Source organism: Pangasianodon hypophthalmus, chromosome 25 (assembly GCF_027358585.1).
Source record: "Pangasianodon hypophthalmus isolate fPanHyp1 chromosome 25, fPanHyp1.pri, whole genome shotgun sequence".
Taxonomy (NCBI): domain Eukaryota; kingdom Metazoa; phylum Chordata; class Actinopteri; order Siluriformes; family Pangasiidae; genus Pangasianodon; species Pangasianodon hypophthalmus.
The window spans coordinates 9,480,155-9,492,109 of record NC_069734.1 but is presented as its reverse complement, the minus strand read 5'-3'; the positions used below and the strand labels follow the sequence as shown (position 1 = coordinate 9,492,109).

Genomic DNA, 11,955 nt, shown 5'->3' with positions numbered 1-11,955 from the left:
AATACAGCATTAGACAGAAATATCATCATTTATTCCCAGTTAAGCACAATAACTCTTAGACTTTCTGATATGCTATGGTTTTCTGTCTCTTATACATAATGTGAAATATGCACTTATGGAAGCTAAAATGCTCACTGTACTGGACAAGATTGTTGACAATATGAGAAAAAAACAAGAAACAGCAACAGGGAATTGTACAGTTTAGTGCCATTTTTCTGAGCGTGTAGAGCAAATAATAGTTCTGTACATTTAATTCCATGTTTGCTTCTTATATCTGGTTGTGATGAATATCTTCTAAGTGATATCTTATTTTTCTAATAAACCTGATTCTGAATCTGATTCTAAAATATACCTATTATTACTATTTTGGCATTATGATTAAACTACACACTCTCAGACAAAAAAGGTACTAAACTGTACCTTTCCTTGTCACTGGAGTGGTTCCTTCAAGTGTACCTTTTGTAGCTTTAGTATGTATCATTTACCTAGAACGGTGCATATAGTGTGCGTTTAAAGCTTTAAAACATAATTATGGTCCAATTATATTATATATTAGTCTACATATTAAAGGTACAAAAGATAATCGTACTACCCAAGAGGCAGAGTAAAAAAATCTTTCAGTGTAGCAGAGTGACATTTGGCTTTCTGATTTTTCGCCATTTCCATGCAGATTAATAGACTGATTTACTGTAGCTCACCTGTTCTCAGTAAACAACAGGCCACTTGTGGTGCCGGACGCCAGCTGCAAGCTTTTTGTGTGCTATAGATGGGCTTTTTTTTTTTTTTTTTTTGAAAGAAACTCTGTTGTATGAATAGAGATGCTTTATCATTTGTTGTTTTAATAGACTTCCTGTATAACAACCACTGTAATAATAACCACATCTTGACTTTCAGCATGCCTCAACCCTATATGAATATAAATGTTTATCTTTACAATAATTACACTGTTTATTCTTAAACAATTATTTTATTTCTTTATTTATTTTTTAAATACAGTCCTGGCAGAGACATGGACTGTAAATAAACTAAATAGGCTATATAAAATATCTTTAAAGTAATGGAATCACCATTGTGAGATCAATTAATTTGGTATTTAACCAGCCTGAGCAGTCAAACAAATGAATTTAAATATTACAATTCTTTTTCTATCTATTAAAGCCTTCAACCTTTTTCAGAGTTATGTTTTTGTGAGTCTGCATATTTATTCATTCATCTTCAGTATGCACTTCTTCCAGATCAGGATGGTGGTGGATCCAGAGTCTATCATGGGAATACTGGACACCAGGCAACCACTACACACTGGATGGGACACGAAGCCATAGAGCATCACACACACACACACACACACACACACACACAATTCCACTTACTGGCATGTTTACGTAAGGTGAGAGGAAAGCAGAGAACCCAGAGGGAACCCACAAGAACACATGGAGAACATGTGAAACTCCTTTCAGACAGGAACCTGAACTCGAGCTCCAAACACCCGTTTGTGCAAATGAACAACTCACATAAAAATAAATAACTAAATTAATGACAGAACCATGTAGTTCACCTAAGTGGCCACAAGAGGGCGGTGTGCGACAGCAAACTCTATGGAACTGGTGCCGCTCAAGAGCCGCAACTGTTACCTAATCACTGGCAAATAAAACCCTCTAAATAAATAAATAAATAGCCTTATCACATGCAGAACTGTAAGAATACAGGCTACTGCCTTCATTTCAGTTTCAGTGTAGGCTTGCTGTAGATACTGGTGTCTTTTTTCTGTGAGGGTTAAAATCAGAGATGATTAGACGTGTTAATGTCCCCTACCTTTAACTGACTGATTCTGATGGTCTTAAGGTCATTATTTGTAATATGAATACACTAACAATAAGAAGAATTCAAGTTTGATTGCTTTATCTATAGATAGGAATTTTAGGCCTACATAGTTTCAGTTTCTTTCTTGATTAGTAATTTTTTCTTTATTTATTTTTTCTTTATTTTTTTTTCTTTCTTTATTATGATTTCATTAGTAATGTAACAGTTTATTACAGGTTCCAGATGCCAGATGTTTTGTTCATAATTTACAGCAGCAAGAAGGGAATAAAAAAATTATTCATAAAAAAAACCCCTAATTTCTCATTAAGACTGTTGAATGAATAATATTTATGCTTATAATAAAAGAATGCCAGAGTTACTGACCTTTAGAAATAAGAAGTATGAATTATCTGGAGTTTTAAAAAGTAAACGTCTTCACTATCATCAAATTCACTATTCCATGACTTTGGTGAGCTAAAAAAAAGCCTTTTTACACTAAGTGAACTGAAATTACTCCGAAATTACGCATAACAAATTGTTCGTAACTGTTTTTTTTTTTTTTTTTTTAAATCATTATTATTCCAAAAGTAATTCAGGGCTCTGAAATCTGTGTGTGAGGATCTTGTTCTCTATATCCGGCATGTGTGTTTCTGATATTCACTTTTACTTTGAATGGGATTTCAGAGTAACTTCAGTAGGCCTTATCTAAGTGTTCTTACAGCAATCTTATAATATTCTTTAGCTGTAATTTCGGGGGTAAAGTTTTGCCAATTTATTCTACTGTTTTACTCAAGTAGCAATTTGTAGGCTGCTTCCAGCTGCACCCAACCCCGTGTTTACTGCTGCAGACTGTATGGCGGGATGGTCAGGCTGATCACACGCTGCAGGGCGGCAGGATGCGGTTACACACAGAGAGCACGCGCGCGCTGCGGTGCTTCCAGCTTCCAGCAACACGTAACAGGACATGCAGGCAAATACAGAGCAAACTTTCAAGCTTATTTAAAAAAAGGGTTTTATACTTAGTAAGCTTTAAAACGGTGGTTTAAAAACCTTTTAGCCTACTAATAATTTTACCCCAAAAAGTAGACTACTACTACTACTACTACTACTACTACTAATAATAATAATTTTATTTATTTATTTATTTATTTATTATTAATATTTTTTATTTAAATATAATTATTTTACTTTTTAATAATTCCAATAATTCCATTAATAATAATAATAATAATAATAATAATAATAATAATAATAATAATAATAAATAAATAAATAAATAAATAAATAAATAAGTCTATTTCGCTAGGGCCACTAACCCAGTCGCTACATGGTACAGTAGGACAGCAGCTTTTTAAAATAATTCTTCTTTTCTTTTTTAATTGTGGTAATATTTTTAAAAAACGATCAGGCGATGGAAAATGAATCTATATGCACTGTGCTTTTTTCAATACGTATCTGTAAACACTCTCTATATAGCTGCAGTATTCTGTTTCTTTTGCAGTAGTTGTATATAATTCACTTCAGTTCATTAGTTCACACAGAGTAAACGCGTTGCATTACCAGTGCAGTGTCTTTGGTTTTGTTACTCAGTGTGTAATGTCTATAAGCACAACAAGCGAGTCAAATGCTTCATCTAGTCTAGTTTACTTAGCCAATAAATAACCATTAGAATCTTTAAAAAATTCACAAAAAAAAGTTTACGCATGAAAATATTAAAATAACACTTTTTTAAATGTATTTAAGATCGATTGTGGCTTTTGTGTTCCCCCCCCCCCCCCCCCTTTTTTTTCAACTCAGCACCGAGGTGCATCACTCTCCCTTAATGTTCACGACTTTATGGCTTTTGTGTGTATTTACATCAACATAGAATAAACACATGAAAGAAGCATTGTGCTCCCTCACTATCCGCTTCTGGCCAATGCGCTTCGGGGAGGGCGGGGTTTGTAACAAGGGGCGGGGCGTGGAGCAACCCAATCCCCGGCTAGTGCTTTGTACACACCGGGCCTTCAAGCACCAAGAGCTGAAATATAAATCGACCTGGACAAACGTTCCTCAGCACAAACGCCGGTTCCGTTCCGAGTAAAGCCGTCCTTTCTGCAGCGCGTCATGGCTAACGTGGACGTACAGAGCATGTGGGAGCGACACGCCGCACGGAGGACGTTTCCTCTTCTCTCCCGCACTAAAGTCTGCCGCAATCTCTTCGGACCCGTGGATCATGAAGAGCTGAGCTGCGAGATGAAGCGAAGACTGCAGGAAATCTCGGAACGGGACCAGAGCCGCTGGAACTTTAACTTCGAGGAGAATGTGCCGTTGCCTGGACATTACGAGTGGGAGGAAATAGCAGTGAGCGCAGTGCCATCTTTCTATAAGGAGTCGGTGCGTAACGGGAGAGCGCGCGCTGCTAACGCTGAGGCCAGCACGGAGGGTGGATGTGGATGTAAAAATGAAGCCCAGAGATCCTCAGAAGCTCCGAGTCCATCTGCAGAGGTGAACCAGGAAAACCGCTCCGGAGCGCTGAACGCCAGGCACCATGTCACTCCTGTGTGCCGGAGAAGAAAGAGGACCTCTGTGCCAGACGCTCCAACAAATAACACTACGCACATTACAGGTAATATACATTACATCGGATATTATTACACTCAGTCCTAAAGTACTAGAACTAACCTAGGCTTAGTTAATAATAATAATAATAATAATAATAATAGTAGTAGTAGTACTTGTAGTAGCCTAATACTTTTTACGCAGCCTATCCATGTATGAAATAATGATGATATTATTATTATTATTATTGCTATTATTATTATTATTATTATTATTATTATTATTATTATTATTTCTAACATCAGTCTTTCTTTTTCTCCGTGTCTAGACTTCTTCCCCAGGAGGAAACGGAGCTGTGACTCTAAGCCGGCAGAGCGCACATCCCAGTCCTCCTCCTCCACCTCCACCTCCATCCCTGCTGAAGTTACTCCACGCAAAAGAATCAGATGGTAGGTGTTCAAGTCAGAACAACTTCCTGTTTTTTCCAGTAGTTTAAATGTATATAAAACAGGCATTGTAAGTGGAGAACAGGCTTAACAATGGCAGGAAGGTTATTTCAGTGAGTCATGCCTTGCTGACTCTGTGCTCCATCAGAAGCCTCTATCACTCTGAGCAGCTCTGTTTAACTGCACATATCTGACTGGTTTCAATAGTTTACACTTAATCTTCTTAATCTTAATCTTTCCGTATATTCATTCAGTTCATAACCCCTGATATTCCTCTGATTTTTATTTGTAGATGGTTTGCACTGAGAAATACAGAAGTCCTGTGTTTTATCTGCTGAGCGGATGAAGGACACATCGAGGACGAACTGAAACTTTTTTTTATTTTTTTATTTTTTAAAATTAATTTCTTTCTCTCTGATCAATGTAGCAATACTGGCTCTACCAGAACAGACTTGGTTGCAGTGTTAAAACGTCTGAACTGTGCAATTATTTTATTATCATGATTATTATTATTACTGTTATTTTTAATGTTATTATTATTTCCCCTTGTTTGATTTTTAACTTTATTTTGTAGGCCACATTGTTTCCTATAGTATTTAGCATCTGAATTTTTGTGTACTGGTGGAAGAATATACTACTAACTTATGTTTTATTTATGATCCATGATAGTGTCACGCTTTTATTTACAGCTATTGTTTATTTACTGCAATATTTTTATGTTTTATTTAAGTTTGTTGGATGACGTCACGATGCAAATAATGTTTCTGAGCCTCTTCTTTAATATATATGTATATACTAGCTTTGTATTGAGGAATTGAATGGAAAAAAAAAATAAATTCTATTTTTGTTTACTCAGTGGTATTGTTGTGTGTCTTGAGCAGGATTATAATATCTCAATACCTAGAGCCTGGGGGAGGTGGGAGGGTTGAAAGAAATGTTCTGCCCTTTGTACTTATTGGATGTGAACATTTGAGAGTAACAACAAAAAGAGAGAGAGAGAGAGAGAGAGAGACAGAAAAAAGAAGTTTTAGCCTCTCAGCTGTTCCACCCTGGACAGCTGCTCGGTTATAGGGGGATTTAAAGGCCATTTTCTCTCTCCATAATGAAGGAGGAGGCAGGTGCCCTCTGAGAAACACAACCCCCATCCGCTTTGTCCCAGTGTAAGAGCTTCATTTTCAGCGCCCTCTCAGCTAATGAAACACTTACGGAGAGCCGCGGAACAAAACGGGCTCCTGCTACACACACACACACACACACATACACACACGCCGACCACCTGCCTCCCACTCTATACCTACACACACACACACATGCAGGGTAAATAACTTGCATCTCTATTAGAGCGCATGATGGCCACCACAACAACACTGCTCATTAGATATAACTCTTACTAAGAATCAAAAGCTCCAGAGTTTACAAGCAAAACGAAAATCATTTCCAGACACTTCAGAATCACCTTTATCGCATTTTAGCTTCATACTGAGTCACATAAATATTAATAAATAAGTATCAAGTGGTATAGTATCCACAGATTTTCTTTTTTTTGTCTTTTTTTTTTTTTTTTTACATTTTTAAAATTTTTTTTATCTGTGAGTGATTGTTTCTGCTGGAATATTAATCTAGAAAAACATGATTTTTTTATTCCCTGTTAGAAGTTGTGTAATTTACTAAAACAAATGTAAATTAGGCTATAGAGCACACAGGGGTATTTAGATTAGTGTTATTCTGTTTAGTCAGAAATTTCACGGATGTTTTGTTTCACTTTCTATAACTTCAAATTCCAATAAATAATAACGACTTTTTGAAGGTTTAAGGAGCAGTTTCTCAAAAGAAGTCAATTTAAGATAATCCTGACAGAGATAGAGATAGATAGATAGAGATAGAGAGAGAGAGAGAGAGAGAGAGAGAGTTTTCCATGTGATGCTTGGAGATGGTCTTTGTGTTTCGATGCTTTTTGGAAACAGGCCATCTGCAGATTTTTATATGATACAGGGTCTGGAATTGAACAGCTTTTTAATACTATTTGGTTTAAGTTTTACCATAAAATAAATGAAATCAAACACAATTTATATTATAAAAACATAATAATTCTGATATTTCAGGTCCCCTTACTTCCTGATCAGTAGACTGATGAGACTGATGAATGTGCTCTTTATTTGGAATTGTTTGGATTCTTAGAAATTTTAGAAATCTCAAAATCAGAGCCAAATTTTACACGAAACGAAATTGCATTCTGAATCACAATATCTTCTTTCTTTCTTTCTTTCTTTCTTTCTAAGAGCAAAATTAGTTTTTTCCCCTTTGCGTAAAGAGGAACATCACCAGCAGAAACATCACAGATAAAGTGTATAAGCGTAAAAATTCGTTGCCTGTAGTTTTCCCGTGATATTTTTTTATTCTTTGCGGTGAGACGCAGTCGGTGGGAGGACCTGGGCGTGTCTCATTTCTCCGACCATCTGGCAGGAAAAAAAGGCCGCAGCGGAACAAAAGGAGCGAAAGGCGCGTCAGGCCGAGCGAGTGCCATCGCATTCACCTGCAAATGAGCCTGTGCGCCTTAATGGGAGCCCTGTGCGCCCCCAAATCCTCTGTTTGGTTTGGCTTTTCTGCTCTATCTACAGTCGTGTGCAAGAAAACAGAGATTGGCCCCCCAAGGCTCCCATCAGACCCCAAGGAGGAACGATGGGTCTCATGTCTAATCTGTCTTCCTTTTGATCAGAGGCACTCTTTGGGATCAGCTGAGCTGATGACATTACATTTTCACCAGCAAAAGGGATAAAATTGGAAGGATTATTGTCTGCCATCATGATTTAAAAGACAGCAAAAGCAAAACAATATAGTTTTACTAGATTAATCCAGCCTGAAGATGGGGAATATTTGCAAGTCCCTGTTTTAGTTTCCAAAGTGCAATTTCCTTTTTTTGTTGTTGCTGTAAAGGATTGACAGAATACACTGATTTTCTATGTTATGTTAAAACATCTGTAATAAGATTACATATGCTTCATGTAGTACAGATATATCTAAACAATTTATAGGTCTGCATGCCCCGAGGGTTAAACTGGGACCTCATTATTTGATCTTATACAATAAAATCATTATGTCCAGATTGTCAATATGCTGTACCCTTACCAGTGGGATTTCTAAACAGATGGATGATTTTCTGAGACTCTTGGGACCCCCAGATTGACTCGCAGAAATCCCAAAGAGCCATAGATGTTCATCCCCTAGCAATCTGTACACACCTCAGTGAAGTCAGGTCTCATATCTGAATCTATTCTTTAGTCCAGTTCTTAGTTCATTAAGAATACATTAGTGTAAAACAGGAATATTTTTGGTGTATTTTAGACACTACTGCCATTCTTAATTGCTAAACTGAAATTCAGTTTCCAATTTCATACCAAACATAACATGGTTGCTTAATACATGATATCAAATTGCAGCATGTAATGAGCTCATTTGGGAAAGCTCATATTTAGGACACACATTTTCTGTTATCAAAGAAACCACTTTCCCAGCGTAGCCAAGTTGCTGCCAGACCATCAAACCATCCATCTTCCAGATACTTTAGCCTCTTTCCATGTCAGGGCGCTTCTTTTTTCTCTCTGAATCATTTGGCCCATAAAACTAGCCGAGGCATTGGCAAGCTGTGTCTTTAAGGCTGGATACACCTCTATGGGTTCACTAGCTTGAATTAATAGCATTTGCTCCCCAAGTTTGCTCAGCAGTCTTAGAAAAAGTGGCAGCAGTGCGTCCTTTTAAACGCATAACAAAGGCCCATCATTTATGTGGCGGCATATGGCCCAGACCCCCACAGTAGCAAGGCCTGCCCTCCATGCTGCCTGCCCGCTCTGTTGTCCTCTTGCCTTTACTGTTGACACAGTTGTCTTGTCGCAGGGTAGCAAAGTCTAAAGAACAGTCAGCGCTGTGGCTATACTTGGCTCTTGTCACTCACTCACCTTCTGTGCTCTATTTTTTAAGAATTTAAACCCCTCTGTGTTCAGAGTCAGCCGTGTCAGGCCTACATGATCTTTAAACGCTTTTGAGTCATTATGAAAGAGGGTTATATAAGAGGCTTGTGCCATGCTTGTCTTGTGCATTTATACATACATATATGTATGTATTATCAGTAGATTAGGGAATACTGAATAGAAGTAACATTATAAAAAAATTGGCAAGTGAGTATTGTAGAAGATGTCTAAATCTCAGAAGGAAACAGCTGATATTAGTCATCATGAGGAACTCATGTCATGTGCAGAAATTTTCTGATGATAATGCAATAGTTAGTATCATATTGACTTATATGCATCAGATCAGCGCTTAATGTGTTGAGTAATGTTATATAAAAAGGAGAACTGAAAATCATTTCTAAGAAAGCAACAACATAATCAAATTTGAACAAAGCTGGTTCATGAAATGCATTTTAAAAATACAATAAATAAAAATGTGCTCCAGAAAAGTCTAAAGAATGACTAGTTACTATTTAGTTAAATGTGAAAAATCCAATATGTATTTACTCCGTGCAACAGAGTTTTTTCAGAAATTGATTAGGCCAAAGTGGTTTGGACAGTTGTTCGTAAGTTTAAAGATTTCTAAATTCCAATCACTCAACTAGATAAATTAATGAACAAGATAATTCCCACACATGGTCAGTTTGTGATAGCACTTGTCACACATCTTACTGGCAGCACTAGTCCATATGATAAGCAATAATTGAAAGAAGCAGAGGAATGGTTATGTTACTTCACATGAGAGGGTCAGGGGGTGCACATCAAGTCATCTCCATGGCAATGAGCCCCTTCACCCAAAAGAGCAGAGGTATCGCACAGAGGTCACAGGTCAGGGTGCTGCCCATATGGTCGTGTGCTGCGTAAGTCATTGATCTGTCAGGATGCACTAAAGGAATTCAAGTGTAGCTGAAAGACTTTTTAGAAAAAGGATTACAACCGTTCCTGAATGCCATAAATGCCTCCACATCTCCATCGAACCACCAAAGATCTATGGTAAGGACCAAAAAAAAAAAAAAAAGAGCGGGAAAACCCCAGACACAGAAACAGTTTCAAGATGGGACCTCACTGAAAAGTAATACAAACAAACACATTAGTGATGGTTAATATTTATTAATGAGGACAGGCAAAATAGCATGTATAAAAATCAAAAAAAGGATTTAGAAGTGTTGCTTCTGGAATAACCAGTAATAACATCTGGCTCATTATTTGAACAAAACTAATATTTTAGCATGTGAATGGAAATCAGTACATGTATGCATGTATGCATTTGTGAATCATTGTATACATGTCTTAATAAATAAACTAGATTTCAAATGTACAGACTGCAAAACCACCCCATATAACTGGATCTAATAAATATTTATGCAACCATTTGCATGTGCATAGCTTGCCATAAGCATCCCCATACCTTGCATTAAAACCTAAAAAAAAAACCTGATTTAATATTAATCAGCATATCAAGAGATTGGAGCAATTAAAAATGATCTCACATATTTTTCCTTATACAGTAAACACACCAAGTCTAATCAGTAATCCATGTCATACTGTATGTGTATGAGAGATTACATCTTTTTAAACCATTGTATAGAGTGACTTGTTATGATTGGTCCACCTGAGTAAATCTAATCAAGCTTAAGTACAGATTCAGTGTTCCTTTTGTCTGTGTCTACTCTTCTCCAAGAGAAACCTCACCCCGCACAAGGCACTAGATTCAGTAGTTTTGGAAGCTGCACCAGCTCAGGAGCTCTCCTCCAGGGCAGATGGACACGGGGTGGAGAGCTGGTCATACGTGGGCAGACTGAGGTCGCGTGTTAGCGTGAGGGCCCTTTCACTCTGTACCACTCCTGCCACACTGCTCACATCGCTCTCCCTCTTCAGCAGGAGGTTCAGAGATTCTGCAATGCGGTTCAGAGTCTTGTCCATGTGTGTGATCTGAGCACAAGACACAAGAGAGTGCATCATGTAAAGGCACACATAGACTAAACTTACCTGCAATACAAAATAGCTAGACATGCAAGTTTTTGACAACCTTTGAACAAATTCTGTTACAAGCCAGATATTTTAGGAACCTTATCAGTGACAAAGGAACCTTCATGACAAACACCCATCTAATCATGGATGTGGAGGGTCTCACATAGACACTCATTTAACATTTGCACTTCCCAAAAACAGTTTATGCCCAAGGCTCATCCATGCTTTACTGGAAAATCTCACCTGGATACTGTCAATTTGTACATAATGACTGCTGCTATAATCATAAACACCATCCTATGCTCATTCTAGGACTCTTATTTACAATATGCTCATACTGAACATCCTTTCGACACGCTCTGTACTGTTTGACACTATAGTATACAACTGTAGAAGAGTAATGATTTATAATGTCACCCAGATGCAGTCTGGTTCCTCTCGAGGTTTCTTCCTCATGCCATCTCAGGGAGCTTTTCCTTGCCACTGTTACCTCTGGCTTTGCTTATTAGGGATCTAAATATAAATCTACATCCGGATTTCTGTAAAGCTGCTTTGTGTCAAGGTCTTAGGTGCTACAGAAATGAAATAGAATTAAACAGGAAATTTTTGGTCCAAGAACATTCATTATGTTTTCTGGGTTCTCCCAGAGACTAGGAAACAGAAACAGACTGGTAAAATAATGTAATCTCTCTCTCTCTCTCTTTTTTTTAACATTATGTTTATAAATGTTCCTGCAACGTTCTTGCACAGTTTTTGTTGCAGGAACAGTAACACTAATGGTTCTATAGTGTTATTTTCTTTCTGGATCTTTTTTGAGTAGCATTCTAATAACTTTGTGGAGAAACTATTAGAGCAGCAGTTTTTTAAAACATTGCAGAAATGTTATTTCAGGAATGTTACAGTCTGTCTTTCTTAAAACTTGTTGAATCTTTACTAAACATTTTAATAACATGGGCAATTTGTGTTATCATTGTTGCTGTTTTAGTTATTTTAGATATTCCAAGACTTCCAGTAAGTGCTGGTTTTGTTGACATTCCCAGACTGTTAATACTTCCAGGAATGTAAGACAATAAAATACCTTTACATATCTGTAATTCATATCATAACATAGTCCCCATTTCAGTTGCATATCATCATGTACATCTATTTGGCATGTAATGTTTAGGATCTTAAAGATAAAGTACATCCAAAGA

General features: G+C 37.2%; 2 protein-coding genes across 3 annotated transcripts in view; one reads left to right on the top strand and one right to left on the bottom strand.

Annotated features, from left to right (window-relative positions):
* Positions 1 to 3,808: 3,808 nt before the first annotated feature.
* Positions 3,809 to 5,638, top strand: cdkn1ca (cyclin-dependent kinase inhibitor 1Ca). The gene is made up of 3 exons (XM_026937692.3): positions 3,809 to 4,408; positions 4,670 to 4,790; positions 5,080 to 5,638. Coding segments are annotated over exons 1-3 (624 nt in total). The 5' UTR covers positions 3,809 to 3,906; the 3' UTR covers positions 5,081 to 5,638.
* Positions 5,639 to 9,885: 4,247 nt separating this feature from the next.
* Positions 9,886 to 11,955, bottom strand: part of kcnq1.1 (potassium voltage-gated channel, KQT-like subfamily, member 1.1) — a 38,431-nt gene continuing 36,361 nt past the window's right edge. For both annotated transcript variants that reach the window (XM_026937670.3, XM_026937671.3), the window contains one exon: positions 9,886 to 10,723. In XM_026937670.3, the coding sequence (XP_026793471.3) occupies positions 10,529 to 10,723 (195 nt within the window). In that variant the 3' untranslated portion in view covers positions 9,886 to 10,528. The remainder of the gene's footprint in view (positions 10,724 to 11,955) is intronic.